General features: G+C 57.9%; 3 protein-coding genes across 9 annotated transcripts; 2 read left to right on the top strand and 1 right to left on the bottom strand.

The window, feature by feature from the left end:
• Positions 1-90: 90 nt before the first annotated feature.
• On the top strand, positions 91-2634 carry TMEM25 (transmembrane protein 25). 6 transcript variants are annotated; one of them, XM_054086781.1, is made up of 7 exons: positions 91-378; positions 476-760; positions 969-1259; positions 1396-1647; positions 1727-1813; positions 1914-2011; positions 2534-2634. In XM_054086781.1, exons 1-6 carry the CDS (start codon positions 261-263, stop codon positions 1985-1987), a joined length of 1107 nt encoding a protein of 368 aa, XP_053942756.1. In that variant the 5' UTR covers positions 91-260; the 3' UTR covers positions 1988-2011; positions 2534-2634. The 6 variants fall into 6 exon arrangements, with proteins under 6 accessions (XP_053942756.1, XP_053942755.1, XP_053942753.1 ...); XM_054086780.1 differs by lacking the exon at positions 2534-2634 and adding an exon at positions 2173-2400; XM_054086778.1 differs by having other exon boundaries at positions 1396-1813.
• On the bottom strand, positions 2589-6945 carry IFT46 (intraflagellar transport 46). 2 transcript variants are annotated; one of them, XM_054086783.1, is made up of 10 exons: positions 6726-6945; positions 6214-6332; positions 5542-5610; positions 5358-5451; positions 4878-5006; positions 4364-4482; positions 3939-4005; positions 3625-3685; positions 3271-3356; positions 2589-2914 (listed from the first exon to the last, which is right to left on the bottom strand). In XM_054086783.1, exons 1-10 carry the CDS (start codon positions 6924-6926, stop codon positions 2825-2827), a joined length of 1035 nt encoding a protein of 344 aa, XP_053942758.1. In that variant the 5' UTR covers positions 6927-6945; the 3' UTR covers positions 2589-2824. The 2 variants fall into 2 exon arrangements, with proteins under 2 accessions (XP_053942758.1, XP_053942757.1); XM_054086782.1 differs by having other exon boundaries at positions 2591-2914; positions 4364-4485.
• A 19-nt stretch (positions 6946-6964) lies between these two features.
• Positions 6965-15572, top strand: ARCN1 (archain 1). Its single transcript, XM_054086769.1, has 10 exons — positions 6965-7085; positions 8901-9164; positions 9783-9962; positions 10196-10401; positions 10823-10984; positions 11653-11818; positions 12676-12823; positions 13107-13215; positions 13367-13571; positions 14218-15572. The coding sequence occupies exons 1-10, from the start codon at positions 7083-7085 to the stop codon at positions 14305-14307; spliced, it is 1533 nt and encodes a 510-aa protein (XP_053942744.1). The 5' UTR covers positions 6965-7082; the 3' UTR covers positions 14308-15572.
• The last annotated feature ends 42 nt before the right edge of the window (positions 15573-15614 follow it).

Here is a 15614-nt window from a genome sequence, read left to right as displayed (position 1 = left end):
GGCTGGGCTGAGCAGGATGTGGATTCCCCCAGTTGAAAAGTTCATCCCTGTGTTGGCTGGGCGGTCTCCGGCCGCTCGCCTGTGCGCTGCAGCGGGAATGACCCCAGCGTGGGGCCCAGCGCAAGGGATGCTCGCAGCCACGCAGGGTCCGCCCCTGCACGCGGGTCGTGGCGCAGAGCCGCACTGCAGGCAGGGCTGGATGCGGCCTCGGCGATGCTCCAGGTAAGGTGCAGCATCCTCCGGCCTTGCTCCGCAGCGGGATGGTGGGGGCTCAGCTCCAGTGCCTCTCCCCCAGCACCGTGGGGCACCCTGGGGGCCGGCCAGGGGCTGCCTTTGCCCTCCTGCTGCTGCTCGGCCTCCCGGTGCTCGTCTTGGCAGGTGAGGCTGGGGGGTTCTGGCTCACGGCTCCATCAGCGGGGCCGATTCCGGCACACGGCCGCGCTGTGGCTCTGATGCTCAGCGGGCTCTCCGGCAGGGCTGGGAGAGCGGGGCCCCTCCATTGATGGGCGGCTGCTGGCGGGGTGCACACTGCGGGAAGGCGAGAGCCACACCTTCACCTGCCGGGCTCCCCCGGCGGCCTCTGGCACTGCGCTGCGCTGGCACCTGGATGGGCAGCGGCGGGAGGCCAACTGCTCAGCTGTGGGCAGCACCAGCACCCTCACCCTCATCGCCCAGCGCTCTGACCGCCAGCTCAACTGCTCCCTGATGGATCCGGCCTCTGGGGAGACCCTCAACGCCTCCGTCCTCCTTGACGTGCAGTGTAAGGTCTGCGGTGCCAGCCCTGCCCGGGCCAGGGGTGCTGGGAGGGTGCGTGGGGGACACTGCCTTGCAAGCACGACTGGGACCTGCGTCCATCGCAGCTGGAGCAGTTCAGTGTCTTGTCCATCCCGTGCAAACCCTGCTGGCCCCGGCAAGGCAAACACTGCTCCAGGCTGCGCAGCCCTGGCTCACTGCCCTTTGTTGTCCAGATAAGCCGGAGATCCTGCAGGCAGACGCCCGCTACCAGGAGGTCGAGGGCGCCGGGCTCCTCCTGCTGCTCTCCGTGCTGGTGCGAGCCAACCCGCCTGCCAGCATTGCTTGGGTGGACCAGGACGGGCACGTGATGGCCAACACTTCCGAGTTCGTCTTCCTGGATGCCACACGCTACCCGGGGCTGGCCAACCACTCGCTCCGCGTCCACCTTGGCAGCACAGCCGGCAACATCTCTGTCAGCGCTGCCAACAGCGTGGGCGTCACCACTGCCTCCCTCCTGCCCGCGGGTAGGTGCTGGGGTGGCATGGTGGCCCTACAGAAGGTTGCCGGGAGCTGGGGTGGCACAGCAGCCCCACGGAAGTGGGCCAGGGTAGCACGGTGGCACTGCAGAATGGTGCTGAGGGCACTGTGCTGTCCCTGCAGGTCTGCTGCAAGCCCGCGTGGAGCTGCCCCTCCTGGGTGTTGCCGTCGGGGCAGCCCTGGCCCTGAGTGCTGTGTTCGGCCTGGGCTCCTGCGTTGCTGGCCTGGCATGCCACCAGGCCAAGCCAGTGCCAGGCCAGGAGCCACCAGGAGGGAGCTGCTCCCTCTCCGGCAGCTCTGAGCGGCCCCAAGGAGCGCATCTGCCCCGCCAGACCCGCTCCCTCCCGCCCGACCTACGTCTCAGCGACCTCGCAGGTGAGCCCCGAGCTGCTGGTGCAGAGGGACACGCTGGCCACAGATGTCTTGGCTCGCTCTCCCTTTTCTTTCCCTGCAGCTTCTCCCAGGGACGCAGGAACCAGTGCCGGGGGAGAGGACAGTATTCTGCTGGGGCTGGAGAACTCCTTGGCCTTCAGCAAGCTCGGTGAGGGCCAGAGGCAGGCAAACACCCTGAAAACTGTGCTGCAGAGACGCCAACCTCCACAGCCACCCTGGAAGGTGACAGCAATGAGCTCTGTCCACAGGTTTTGTCCAGCTCCCGTTATCTGGGCGCATCTACAAGGTGCCGAGTGTGAGCAGTGAGGAAATCTGGCTGTGAGCGGCCAAGGCTGCCAGGCCCCAGGTATGTACCAGCCTGCGCAGTGGCACAGCCGTGGGTGCCGGGAGGCCATGCTGGGTACAGCTGTGTGTTATGCTGCACCCTGCGGCTCACAGTGGCCGTGCCGATACCACAGTGTGTTTTTATCTGACCTGTCCACTTTACAAATGGGCTCTTATAACCAGAAATGCACCAAAGCTCTTTGCAGCCAGGCTCCGCCACACGGCCAGCGCTGCGGCTCGCCCCAGCATGAGCCATGCTTTAGCAGGGTCTTGTCCAGCTTTGCCGTGTGATCCACCAGCCCCAGCTGTGGCGGCCAGGTGGGCAGCACCGCAGGGGCTGGAGAATGCCATTCGAACAGCAATAAACCCAACTCATATGTCTGTGTGGTGCCACGCTGGTTATTCCTCCCTGGAGGCAGCTGGAGAGCAGATAAAGGGCTCAGTAATGGGCAGAGGGGATTCGTGGTTGCGAGATCAGACCCAGACCACGTGGACAGGTCCAAGTGCCATGTTTGAGCACGGAATTTATTCCTGCCTGCACCAGCACTCATAGCGCAAGCTCAAGGAACCACTGCCCTGCAGCATCCATGGCACAGGGAGTCTGTCGGAAAGAAGTGGTTTAATGCTGAACTGCTTGGGGACAACAAAACTGGAGCAGCTGGGCAGCTTCTCCAACAAAGGTGATGAGTAAAGTCCTACTCTGAGAATGTGAAACAGCTACGCAGTATCCAGGAAGGCTCCTGGAATGCTGCAGGTGGCTTCCCAGGCTGACCCAGTTGGTCTGGATGTCCAGTGGCAAGAATTGATCCAGGAGATAAGGGTTCAACGCAAAGCTTCAAGTAACGCTGAACACCTCTGCCACTCGTGATGGAGGGTTGGATGCCAGGCTCCCACTCTTCTTCCCCTCAGCCAAGGGCTTGAAATGCTGCAGGGATGGAACACATCAGTGCAAAGGTTTGACTCTCATTAATCAGAGCCCCCTGAAAATGTGAGCTGCTTCCGCTCTGTGAGCTGCATGCTCAGCATCGCCCTGGCTTTGGTGGGAAGAGCCTTCAGTGCTTATGCCAGACTATGACAGCACGGCACGCCATCCCCGCGGCTCATCAGAGATCCTCGTGCAATGCTGAGGTACGAGGGAAAAAGAAGCTTGGAAGCGTTCTCCAAAGAGCTTTCTGGCAGGCTACCAGCCCTTTGCAAACACCCACAGCAAAGCCAAGTGCAAGGAGAGAGACGCGGTAGTGCTCCCAGCTGGGCAAGCGGTTCCTGTTTGGAGCTGCCTACCTGCGAGTTCTTGAACTCTGAGTACAGGGAGAAGAGGACGTGCAGAGGCTGGATCCGACTCTTGTACACCGGGATGTCCAGAATGGCTACAAGCAAGAGCAGATGCAGTGAGAGAGTGTCGGGGCTGCTCCGAGTGTCCCCGCTGCCCTGAGTGTCCGCGCTGCCCCGAGCATCCCTCTGCCCACCACTGCTCCACCCGCAGCTCCTCAGAGGCTGCAGGTGCCTGCGGCACAGGAGCTGGCTTCCTCTGAAGGTAGTGGAGGTGATCCCAGCCACTCAGAGCCGAACCTGCACCTGCAGGGCTGTTGGTTTACACCAGCACCAGGCCAGCAGCACTCTTGCTTCCCCCCTTACCACAGATCATGTCAACGTAGTCAGCCAGTGCGCAGTCCAGCTCCGCAGTCGGGAGGCCCACCTGGAACAGAGCGGGCTCTCAGCTCTGCTCCCACACAGCCAGGGCCCGAGAGCGCCAGTGTCCCCGCTGGGCAGCTGCCTGGATTTCAGGCGCTGGGCTATTCCCCATCCTCTGGCCAGGCGGGAACAATAAGCAGGAATAAAACAGGAACAGGCTAGGTTGCAGGCAAAGGGCTTAGAAAAGACCAGGAACCCGGCTTCCGTGGTTTCTAACACCATGCGCTGAGCTAATACTGGTTGCCCGGACAATATACCTTTCCCAAGAGCTCCTCAAATTCCGGGGACCATTCCTGCATGAGGGTCTCAATGTCGGGCATCGGCCTGCCAGGGAAAAGATGATCTTCAGGACCGCAGGCACCTGAAATGGCTTCCTGCTGCCAGTGAGGGAGAGCCTCCGTCCTAACCGGACGGCAGCGAGCTGTGCTGCGGGCACTTTTATTCAACGGAACAAGCCCGAGCTCGCAGTCTCAGCCTCTGTGTGCCAGCTGTTAAACTCATCCAAGTACCATAGTTCCTAGAGAATGAAGCAGTGTCCAGCGACCACCCTGAAGAGCAGCGTGGTCTCTCCCTCTCAGAGATGCTTCTCTGGTTTCACTCCCTGCTCCCAGGCTGTGCTACCGGCCTCCCTCCAGGCAGAGCCTGTGCTGCATGCGGCTGTGGGAGGCTGGGAATGGCTCACCTGGAGTAATGGACTGTGGCGGGGGGCTTGCAGCGGTGCAGCTCACTGATGCTTTCAATCCAGCTCTCGATAGCTTTGGGGTTCTTCTCGGCGTTCTCCACACTCCTTACCTTTATCTGCTGCTGGAAATGAAAAGAGAAACCTGTCAGCGCTCCATGGGGTTCTGGGGCTTTTCTGCAAACACTGTGCTGGCTCCTGACAACCCCAATGTTCCCCTCTCCCGCTTGTCCCAGTACCCACTGATCCCTGCCGACAAAGAGCAGCTGGGAAACAGAGGGCTCGGAAAAAACAGGCAGTGACAACCAAACGGGAACGGATCCGAAGTCTGTACTAGGCCTGCCTGAGGCAAGCCTTGGATCTGTTGCAGGTTATGTTAAAGACAAAGGGAAGGTTTTCTGCTTTTAAAGCCAGGTTATCAGCTGTGCTGCGACACTGGTGTCACACAGGGACAAAACTGAGAGTGAAATGCCGTGGTTTTGCCCCAGTCAGCGCCTCCTCCCTCTTGGGGACTCACTGTGACATTGTGCTGCTTGGAGTTCTCTGTCAGCCAGAGGGAAAGTACGGTAGGATCTGACTGCTTGGTTGACGGCTCATCCAGGACCAGCAGGCCAAGGTTGTCCGGCTTGCCATCGGGACGGGGAACCTGCAGAGAGGCAGAGACCCCGTGTCCTATGGGACCTCAAGGCAGGGGAAGTCAGGGCTGTTTCGTGGAGCCTTTCTGTGGTTTAAACTCAGCCCCAAGAGAACTGGTAGGCGCGCTCTCTCCAATAGGAGCCGCCGGCACAGTGCTGTCTGAAATACACACAGTGCTGGACAAGGCAGAACGCAGCCCTTGCCCCATCCGTGCTATTGGAGGGGACTGAACCACAGCAAATGGTTCCAGGCCTCTGGAATGTTGTTCCTGCAGTGGGGTTGGCCTGGCCCGAGTGCCCCTCTGGCACCGATGCCACATTCCAGTTCAGCAGGAGGCACGGCCAGGCCGAAGCAACTGTACCTTTAGGAAAGCGTCGATGTCTCCAACCGCAGGAATAAAGTCCGGGATGAAAGGCTGCAGCTTGTGCTGCATCTCTATTGGTTTGGGAGTGTACCTGGAAAAACACCGCAGCGGGGGTGGCTGTGAAGTTCCCGCAACTGGCATGATGGAGAGCCAGAATCGGGATAAGACCTTCCCAGCTCACCTCCTGGTGTATTCAAAGAGCTCCTTGATTTCAGAAGACACGGGCAGGTAGTCGAAATCCGCGAGATCCCTAGGGAAAGGAAGAGAAACATGTGCAGAGATTTACTTGTGGTTGGTTCTGTGCAGGCAGGAGCTGAGATCCTGCGGTGCGAAAGAATCGTGAAGGGAGCTGACACACGAGGCAATCGGGCCTGTCAGGAAAAGTCCTCTTGCACACAAAAAGCACTGCTGGGCCATGTTTTGCTGTGACATTCAGCGAAAAAACACACGTGAGTGAAGGGCAGTGGATGGGGATCATGAAGATCTTGAGTAGGGAACAACAGGGTTGGTGAGCGACCAGCACAGACGACAAGAACTGGGGGTTCAGCAATGGGTTTTGAGCTGAAAACAGTGGGAAAGGAGCAGGGTTATGTGTTTGAGATGTTCCTTTTCCAGCACCAAGTGCTGGCCAGTGCGGCAAAGCAGGACACAGGGATGGGCGGAGGAGCTGCCCTGGGAGCTGCGCTTCGCCCCACAGACGAACCTCTTCCTCCCGGGCCACCCAGGAGTGAGGATGAAGGCGCTGCCTGCCCCGATCACTGCGGCCATGCTCACCCACAGGGCACTGTGCACACTAAAGGCGGCCATATGGCAACTCGCCCGGCACCAGATCCCAGCTCCACCAGCCACTCACTCGTCCAGCGTGGCCTCGTGATCCTCCGAGTCCTCTGAGTCTGATTCAGAGGAATCCTCTTCCTCGGAGTCGTCGTCCTCGTCATCCTCGTCCTCGATGAGGGCGGCTGCCAACTCCTCCTAGGCAGTAGGGATAGGGCCTCGGTGAGCCTCACCAGGACCCCCCCAACTGGATCCCAGATGGATCCCACTGGGACCCCCTGCTGGATCCCAAATCGACCCCAACTGGGACCCTCCCTAGATTCGACTGGGACCCCCCACCCGATCCCAACTGGATCCTACCAGGTCCTCCTGCTGGACCCCAAACGGATCCCAACTGGGACCTCCTGCCAGATCCCACCTGGACCTCAGCAGCACCCCACACCGGATCCCAAACGGATCCCACCGGGACCCCCCACTGGATCCCAACCGGATCCCCCCACCGTACCCCAACCAGGACCCCTCACCAGATCCCACCGGGACCCCACGTGGATCCCCCCGGCCACCCCGCCCCGCCCGGCCCCCCCGCCGTACCTGTGGGCGGCCGCGCGCCCCGGGAGGCCCAGAGCGGCGGGACCCGCGCGTCCCGGGCGGGCTCGGGGCTTCGTTGAGCTCCAGGCTCTCGTCGTAGGGGCGGTTCTCGAGCAGGCGGGGCTGGGGGGGCGCCCCGGGCCCGATCGCGGCCCCGATCCCGGCCCCGCTCGGCCCCGCTCGGCCCCGCGCCGCCGTCGCCATGGCGACCGCCTCACGGCCCCCGCCCCCACCACGAGGCCCCGCCCCCGACGAGCGTGCCGCGCGTGACGTCACTTCCGGGTGCGGACGTGGCGCCGCCATCTTGTGGGGCTGCCCGAGGGACGCGCAGCCAGCGCCGGGCCCCGCGCCGCCGCCAGCATGGTGAGCGCCGGGGGGGGACCGCGGAGCGGGGCAGGGCCCGCGGGGAGCCCAGGGGGTAGGAGGGGGGCCGCCAGGCGGCGCGGGGGCACGGGACAGGGCGGCGCTGCGGGACCGCGGCCTGGCGGGGGGCTGCGGCCTTCGGGGGGCTGGTAGGCCTCGGGGTGTGAATGGACTCGGGGGGGGCTTTGGCCCATGTGGGGTGACAGGTCTCGGGCGGGTGAATGGCGTTGGGGGGCTGTGGCCTGTGTGGGGGTGACAGGCCTCGGGGGGTGAATGGCTTCGGGAAGGGAGTCGGGCCTTTGTGGGGATGAATGGCCTCGGGGCGCTCTGGGCCTCGGGAGGGGTGACAGGCCTCGGGGGGGTCTGTGGCCCATGTGAGGGTGACGGACCTTGGGGGGTGAGTGGTCTCGAGAGGGGACTCTGGCCTTTTTGTGGGAATGAATGACCTCGGGTGGGGCTTCTGGCCCTCGGGAGAGGCCACCAGCAATCGGGGACGGTGGGCGACAGGCGCCGGAGGTGTGGGGAGCATCCGAGCCTCCGGGTGGGCAGTGGCCCTTAAGGGAACGGCCGGGCCTGGGAGGGTGAGGCAGGGCTCTGGGGGAGGTGAAAAGTTGAGGAGGGGCGGCCAGACCGCTCTTGGGGTGGCCGTGCCTGGGGTGTCAGCTGTGGCCTTCGGAAAGAGAGGCATCAAAGCTCGAGGAGGTCCTTCAGGCCCGGGGGGACCCGGGCCGGCCCTGCCATGGTCGAGGCGGGGTGAGCAGCGGCCGGGCTGCACTGACAGGGCGCTGCTGCGGAGGGTGTTAGGGGCAGCGGGGCCGGCAGCTGCCTTTGGTCAGCACGCAGTGTAATGCTGGGAGCTCCGTTCTCTCTGGGTAGGCCTGTGCCTCCACACCGATCCACAGCGATATTCCACGCCAGCAGTCTGCTCACGTAAAGAGCTGATCCGGGTGCAGTGGGGCTCCTTGGCGCTGAGTGGTTTCCTTGCACCGTGGTCTGTGCTCTGTCAGAGAGTGCTTACCTAGAGGCAGTGTAGTTCTGACCTGTCAGCGCTCTGGGTATGCTGTCACCGAGTGGTGAATTTGCAAAGCCCCTGGCAGCCTAGGAAGAGCCCGGCAATTGAAATCATCCCATGGGGCAATTGCTTGTTCTTCCGTCACTGTCAGATAGCCGGCGATAACAGTGACTGGGGATGTAAAACATCTTAACTGCAGAAGCTGCCTCATCCTGACAAAGTTAATTAAGGACCTGATCTGCGAGAGAGAAACGTGAGGAGGAACCCTAGGGAGTCTGAGAGAATGATGAGACGTAGGTTGGCAACTGCCATACTGCCTTTGTGTTGTGGTGTGATAACATCTCCAAAGTGCCCAGGAGAGCCATCCAAGGGCCGTGATTAACACAGCTGCCAAGGGTTTATTAACCTGGCTCTGCTTTACGTTGGGAGGAAAGGTCCTGTTTTACAATATCCCTGTGTTTAGGTGTGTGCTGGGGCTGGGCTGACAGAGAAACCAATAACCCGGAGCCTCCTTTGAGGCCATTGGAGGTGGGGTTGCAGCTCTGTGTGTGTAGGAGCGGGTTGGTTTGTGTGGGAGTACTGGGAGCTTTCATTCTGGGTAGCCAGACAGCAAAACAGAGCAAGAGAAAAGCAGAGGTGAATCTGCTCTGTTTGATTCCCTTTGCTGGTCACAGAATTAATTGGGTGTTTAAGGAGAGTTAGCTGATTGCGTGCTAAAGGTGAAGGGAGACGGTGGCAGCGATCCTGTCTCTGAAGCTGCGCAGTGTGAGAGCCCAGCTGACCAGCGCTCGCCTTCTCCGTAGGTGCTGTTGGCGGCAGCCGTCTGCACAAAGGCGGGAAAGGCCATCGTCTCCCGGCAGTTCGTGGAGATGACCCGGACCCGCATCGAGGGGCTGCTGGCGGCGTTCCCGAAGCTGATGAACACAGGGAAGCAGCACACTTTTGTTGAGACGGAGAGCGTGCGGTACGTCTACCAGCCGATGGAGAAGCTCTACATGGTGCTGATCACCACCAAGAACAGCAACATCCTGGAAGACCTGGAAACACTCCGACTCTTCTCCAGAGTGGTAAGGGTCGGTTGCTTTGCGTGTGTAGCCAGTGTGAGAGCTTCTTGCTGAGCTGGTGCTGACATGCTGCTTGGCAACAGTATTTTCCAGACCCTGGAAGTAACATTTGGAGTTTAAATGGTGTTCTTGAGTTACACCTGAAAAATTTTTGGTTGCAGTTGAGCTGGTGAGACCAAAGGGCTGATGTTGTAAATTCAGCATTAAATATTCTCTGTATTCTTTAAGACACACCTGTACTACTTCTAAAAATAACACAGCAGAGCAGCACTTAGAAGTGCAGCTACTTTACGTGCGTTTCTGAGCAACGAGTTTGTGCTGCTGCCTTTGTGCAGCCAAAGGATTTTGAGGAGATATGCTGGCCCCAGTGTCCGTTTATGTTCCTCTGAGTTGATGTCACAGCAAAGCTGAGGAGTTGTAAGAGTGTTTCAGTGCAGAAAAACAAACAATGGCAAAACCTTATCTTGTTTATTGGCAGTGTGAGGTTGGGAAGAGCAGTGCAGTGGTGTTCTGCTCCTCGGAGGGTCCAGCACAGCTGTGAAGGCCAAAGTTGGCAGGAAAAAAAAATGTTTCGGTGGTATTGTCTACAGATACTCCTTTAAAATGCTTTCTCCTCTCTAGATCCCTGAATATTGCCGAGCTCTGGAGGAGAACGAGATCTCCGACCACTGCTTCGACCTGATTTTTGCCTTTGATGAAATCGTTGCCCTGGGCTACCGTGAGAATGTTAACCTGGCACAAATCCGGACCTTCACGGAGATGGAATCTCATGAAGAAAAGGTGTTCCGAGCCGTGCGAGAGGTGAGCGGCAGTGACTGCAAGCCTGCTATGGGGTGCTCTGTCTGGGAAACACTGCTGGCTTTGTGCAAAGGTTACTCCACTTTGAAGGGGATCATAACATTATTTAGCTTTTCAGTGATCTAAATGCCCATCTTGTTTCGTTTTAATTTGCTTCACGAACAAATGCTCTCAGCTCCTGTGCAGGGCAAGGCTGAGATGGCAGAGCCCTGTCAGCCTTTTGTCTCTTGCTTCAGACTCAGGAGCGCGAAGCAAAAGCTGAGATGCGCCGCAAAGCGAAGGAGTTACAGCAGGCCAGGAGGGATGCAGAGAGACAGGGCAAAAAGGCACCTGGATTTGGTGGCTTTGGTAGCTCGGCTGTGTCTGGAGGCATAACGGCAGCAATGATCACGGAGACCATCATCGAAACGGAAAAGCCCAAGGTGGCACCGGCGCCTGCCAGGTGGGTCCTGCCATTGGAAAGCCTCCTGCGGCTTTGCCATCTGTGCACGTTAAGCTTTTAGTATCAGTGTGCTGGTGTGCCGGTGTCCATTGCCCATTCCTGAGACCCCCTTTTATTACCGAGACATATTTGTGCTGTGTGCCACTCCAGCGTCCCGTAGGCTCTCTGGAGCCCTTGATGGTCTCCTCATTATGAGGGAGAAAGAGGACCCGGCCACTGATAATACTCAGAATCCAAATATTATTTGTAACTCGGCATCCTGTCACACAAGGTCATGGATTTCATGTGCCTTCTCCTTCGAAAACACTGTGGGGGTGAAGGCCATGTATTTGGGATAGTCAGGCTACAGCACTCTGAGGTGTCTGAGGAAGAGGGCTCTGCTGCTTGAGCTGACCAGGAAATTCCTCTGCCTTTTCTTCAGGCCCTCAGGTCCCAGTAAGGCTCTGAAACTCGGCGCAAAGGGGAAGGAGGTGGACAACTTTGTGGACAAACTGAAATCAGAAGGAGAAAACATCATGACTTCTGTAGGCAAGCGCTCTACTGAAGCAGCCAAGGTTCTTGCTCCTCCAGTTAACGTGGAGAGGTGGGTATTGCTCTTGCTTTGACACCAGGCTCCTTACGGCCCTTGGCTTGTGCGTGTTGCTTTGAGCGCCAGCTTCCTTTTCCATTTTCCAAATGGGCTTTTGCCTCCCTTTCAGGTCTGGTGCGCTCCCTCAGCTTGTGAATTTTAAAAGATGGGGGGCAAAACCTTGGAAAGCACAGCAGCACAAAGGCAGATTACTAGGTTGGTCAGGAATTGCCCTCATTAAAATGGAATGTACAACCATTGCTTAGCTGAGGTTGGGAATCGCTGTGCCTCTGTTCCTGAAGAGAGACACTGTTTTTTCTGTACCCTAGACACAAACAGTTCCTGCCTTACTGTGGCTCAGGATGGAAGCGTTCACGGTTCACTTTACAAGTAGTAATTCAGAACCTTCCAGTGCTGTGAGCTCGAGCGAACGGTGTGTTAGCTCACAGTATCCTTGCTGTGTATCTGGGCTTCCATCCGATGCAGAGCTGCGTGCCCCCAGGCTACCCTGTCAGAGCAGCATCTGCTCTGCTGCCCATGCCATTCCGTTTGGAGCCATCGCGCTCGTGGGAGCCCCTGTCCACCACACACAGCCCATCCTTGCAGAAAACGGAGCTCTTGTCTGCCCTGTTGGGTGCCATGCACAGGACTTGAGAATCCTGCTTTTTTTTCTGACCCTTTAGCGTGCACATGAAAATAGAAGAGAAAATCTCTCTGACTTGTGGCCGTGATGGAGGGCTGCAGAACATGGAGCTGCACGGCATGATCATGCTGCACATTTCCGACGAGAAGTTTGCACGGATTCGCCTGCACTTAGAAAATGAGGACAAACGAGGAGTGCAGCTACAGGTAAAGCCCATTAGGTGTTGCGTTGGTTGAACAGGCTCCTGCTGCTCTCCGGCGCAAAGTATTGTAGGTATTTGAGCTTGTTACTGTCCTGTGGCATTGGAAGTGGGAGTAGTCACTGCAGACATTACTGCAGCGCCAACTCAAGGCCTGCCCATGCTGAAAAGGTTGAAGTTCACTGAATAAATCCATGCTGTGAGCTTATCTTCCGGCCTGGGGAGCCTTATCCTTCCAGGAATGTGTGCTGGCGTGCTGTCTGGTCTCCGGTGGACTTTGCTGCAGCCTGGTGTGCTGCTTGAGGCTCATTTGTGTGACACGAGCATTAGCCGTTGAGCAGGAGTGTTAGGTTACTATGCTGAGGGATCCAGCTGTTACCTGGAATCCCTTTTCTCCTCATGTCCTGTCACTGCTGCCTCTGAGATAATTCCTGCAGCTGGAGGCCTTGCAGTCAGTCAGCTTGTAAGATTCTCACATACAGCCTCCTTGAAGCCTCACATACAGGCCTTTTCTTGAAGAAAAATGCCTGTTACGGGTCATCAGGATCTTGCAAGTTGTTGAAGTTCTTGTCTAGTTGTCAGCCTGGATAACAGTGTGCCTTAGTGGAGTCTCCGGTGCAGTGGCAAGTTAAAATTTGTGGTGGTGTGGATCCTTCCTAGCGGATCAGCACTCTCTGGAGAGAATCCCAGGGCAAGAAGGAGGTGTGCTTTGGTTTGGCTTCTGAGTGAGGAGCACAGTGGTGTGGATGTTGTCAAGGGAAATACTCAAGGATGTGCAGGGCTGTCTGGTTGGAACCTGCATTCCCCATGTACGGTTCTCCCTGTAGGCTCAGGGTTACAGCTGGGGCATGTGTTTCCTTTCAGACTCACCCAAATGTGGACAAGAAACTCTTCACTGCAGAGTCGCAGATTGGTTTGAAGAACCCGGAGAAGTCATTCCCTATTAACAGTGACGTGGGTGTGCTGAAATGGAGGTTGCAGACCACGGAAGAGTCTTTCATTCCATTGACAAGTGAGTGCGAGCCTGCCTCTGGGGTCTTGGGCGGCTGTTCACCCACGGGCTGCAGGTTCGTAGCCCCTGTCTGGAGCCTTGTGAGGTGTGGGAGATGCCATCTGTCTTCTGTTTGGTGATACCTGTTGTTCTTGGCAGTGTGTGTTTTCTGTAGTGAAAAAACCCCAACTTTTCTTAAAGTTGGCGTTTTTTGGGGCTGACTTTGCTTTCCAAAGTGAAGTGCGTCATCTTGTGGGAGCCTGTTCCAGGCATGTAGTTCAGCACGCGGTTTCTGTGCCCACAGTTAACTGCTGGCCCTCAGAAAGCGGGAACAGCTGTGACGTTAACATCGAGTATGAGTTGCAAGAGGAGAGCCTAGAGCTGAATGACGTGGTCATCACCATCCCCCTGCCGTAAGCAGTGTTCCTCGTCTGGCAGTGCTAACAAGCGCTGTCTTGGATCCCCTCAGTTCCCTCCCCTCTCTGATTTGTGCCAATGGGCTCAGCAAGCGTTTCCTGAGCTCCCTGCAGGTGAGCTATTGTAGCTTCTCATTGCTGGCTCTAGGTCTGGCGTTGGTGCCCCAGTGATCGGGGAGATCGATGGCGAGTACCGCCACGACAGCCGGAGAAACCTCCTAGAGTGGTGCCTGCCAATGATAGATGCCAAAAACAAGAGCGGCAGCCTGGAGTTCAGCATAGCAGGACAGCCAAACGACTTCTTCCCTGTGCAAGTCTCCTTCGTCTCCAAAAAGAACTATTGCAACATACAGGTATGGGCGCTGCTGGCCTGGTGTCACTCTGGCCTCTTTCTGGCCACCTCTGTCACCTGCTGCGGTGTGCGGGCCCTGCCGTGGCACCAGATGAGATGGCAGCATTAAGGTAGAATCAGGGAATGGTTTGGATTGGAAGGGACCTCAAAGCCCATGAAGGTCCAACCCTCCTACTGGATCAGGGGCTCCAAGCCCCATCCAACCTGGCCTGGAACCCCTCCAGGGATGGGCAGCCACCACTGCGCTGGGCAACCTGGGCCAGGGCCTCACCAAGGCACTTAAGATGCAGGCAGGAGTGGCAGTTTCAGCTTCCCAGAGCTTGCCTGCAGCTCTGGTTGTGCCTTCACGCTTCAGTAATCATTAATTTCCCTCAGCCTTCGAATCCATCCAAGGCACAGTGCTGCTCAGCACGTGGCTGGCAGGCTGTCCCTGCTGAACCGTAGCTAGTGGCTGCTGAACTCCTCGCAGGCCACTTTCAGCGGGCACAACCCCTGTGGAAAATCAGGTTCCCTGAGAACAAAGGTTTTTCTCCCAGGGCAGACATGTGGTTGGGAAGCTCTGGGGCGATTCTTGTGACCAGCCCCGTGTCAGAAAGCGCTGAGGAGTAGCACTGGGTGCTGAGTTAACTCTGTTGTTGTTTCCACAGGTGACCAAAGTGACCCAGGTAGACGGGAACAGCCCAGTGAGGTTTTCCACTGAGACCACCTTCCTGGTGGACAAGTATGAGATCCTGTAACACAGCCGGGGGAGCCACAAAGGAAGAAATTTTTAAATTTAACAAAAAAAAACATAAAAAGAGGCCGCAGTTTATTCTGAATGTCGGGAACGCCACAGCCCCCTCTGCCCTGGCATGGGCTCTGTGCCACCTGCAGCCTTCCTGGGTCATGGACAGTCTTGGCAGAGAAGTGACCTGCTCGGGGCAGGGAAAGGCTACCCATTTCTTTGGCAGATTTTTACTGGTGGGCAGAAAAGCAAGATCTCCACAGAGAACCTGGCTCGGACCCATCCCTTCCTCCCCTGAAGACACCTGGAGCTCAGCCCCAGCATCTGTCAGCCATCGTTTCCTCCCGTTCTGAGGCATCGCGTGCTGTACCATTGTTGGTTCTGCCATTCTAATTCCTCCTCGGCCTTCAGCTCTTGGTTCTGTCGGTGAAAGCAGGCATTAAGATAGCAGGGAGATGCCTCCCTTCTCTGGACCTTCTGTCTGGTAGAGGTGGAGCAAGCTGGCCTCGGTGTCAGAGCTGGGTGTGGGGTGGGAAGGGAGATTCAGCTTTAGTCCTTTTCTCTACACTTATGCTGTCTCTCCACCTCTCTGGCTCCAAGAGAGCTCTGAGGTAGCACAGGCTGTGGCTCCAAATGCTCGGGTGGGAGGGAGAACATTTTGTCCTGGTTATGGGCTCTCTGTCCTGGGCTTTGGAGGAGGTTTAAGTGGGTACAGACTGGGTGTGTGTGTCCTTCCCTGGGCCTTCTTGGTGCTCTCAGAGGTTCCTGGCTTTGCCTGCAAGCAGCCGTGGAGATTGACTTGTCCCAAACCAGCCCTCTTTCTCAGTGCTTGAGAATGGACCAGAAGGAAGTGCTGTTTTTTAGGAAGGGGCTGGGGAGAAATTGATCCAAAAAGGAGCAACAGTGGTGTAGCATCTGCTCTCCTGGAGCTGTTCCTTCTCCTGCCCTGGTGGCACAGGCTGTGCTGCCTTCAGAGCTCATCTCCCCTGCGTGGCTCTGGGCTCATCTCTGGCAGTTCTGCCGTGGGCTCCGAGCACGCAGGTGGGAAGGAAACGCCCCAAACCCGTGTCCCGGGAGAGCATCCCTGCCTTCCGTGGGTCCTCTGCCAAAGCAGTCCGTGGTCTCTCTGCCAGCGGCACTCCCTTGGCACTGGATCCCGTTCCCTCTTCCCTGCTCACTCCGTCGCGGCCGAGAGCCGCCAGCCTGGGTGATGTGTAAGGGAGCCGAGGTTGGCTCCAGCATCCCGGGAGCTTTTCTTTCCCTGCGTTGGCTGGAGGGTGGTTGAACCGAGTGGCCGTCCCTGTTGTAGCCCCGCGCGGT

The sequence above is a fragment of the Cuculus canorus genome, chromosome 23 (assembly GCF_017976375.1).
Source record: "Cuculus canorus isolate bCucCan1 chromosome 23, bCucCan1.pri, whole genome shotgun sequence".
NCBI lineage: Eukaryota > Metazoa > Chordata > Aves > Cuculiformes > Cuculidae > Cuculus > Cuculus canorus.
The sequence above is the reverse complement of the archived record's forward strand: the minus strand, read 5'-3'. Positions and strand labels throughout refer to the sequence as shown.

Coding starts and splice junctions, on each gene's coding strand:
- IFT46 (XM_054086782.1), bottom strand. CDS start 6,926: ATGGCGACGGCGGCGCGGGGCCGAGCGGGGCCGAGCGGGGCCGGGATC. Junction 4,006..4,363: donor GCCACAGTCCATTACTCCAG/GTGAGCCATTCC, acceptor TTTCCCTGGCAG/GCCGATGCCCGACATTGAGA. Junction 3,357..3,624: donor CTACGTTGACATGATCTGTG/GTAAGGGGGGAA, acceptor TCTTGCTTGTAG/CCATTCTGGACATCCCGGTG.
- ARCN1 (XM_054086769.1), top strand. Junction 10,985..11,652: donor CCTCCAGTTAACGTGGAGAG/GTGGGTATTGCT, acceptor CTGACCCTTTAG/CGTGCACATGAAAATAGAAG. Junction 13,572..14,217: donor AGAACTATTGCAACATACAG/GTATGGGCGCTG, acceptor TTGTTTCCACAG/GTGACCAAAGTGACCCAGGT.
- TMEM25 (XM_054086778.1), top strand. CDS start 261: ATGGTGGGGGCTCAGCTCCAGTGCCTCTCCCCCAGCACCGTGGGGCAC. Junction 379..475: donor CCCGGTGCTCGTCTTGGCAG/GTGAGGCTGGGG, acceptor GCTCTCCGGCAG/GGCTGGGAGAGCGGGGCCCC. Junction 1,260..1,395: donor TGCCTCCCTCCTGCCCGCGG/GTAGGTGCTGGG, acceptor CTGTCCCTGCAG/GTCTGCTGCAAGCCCGCGTG.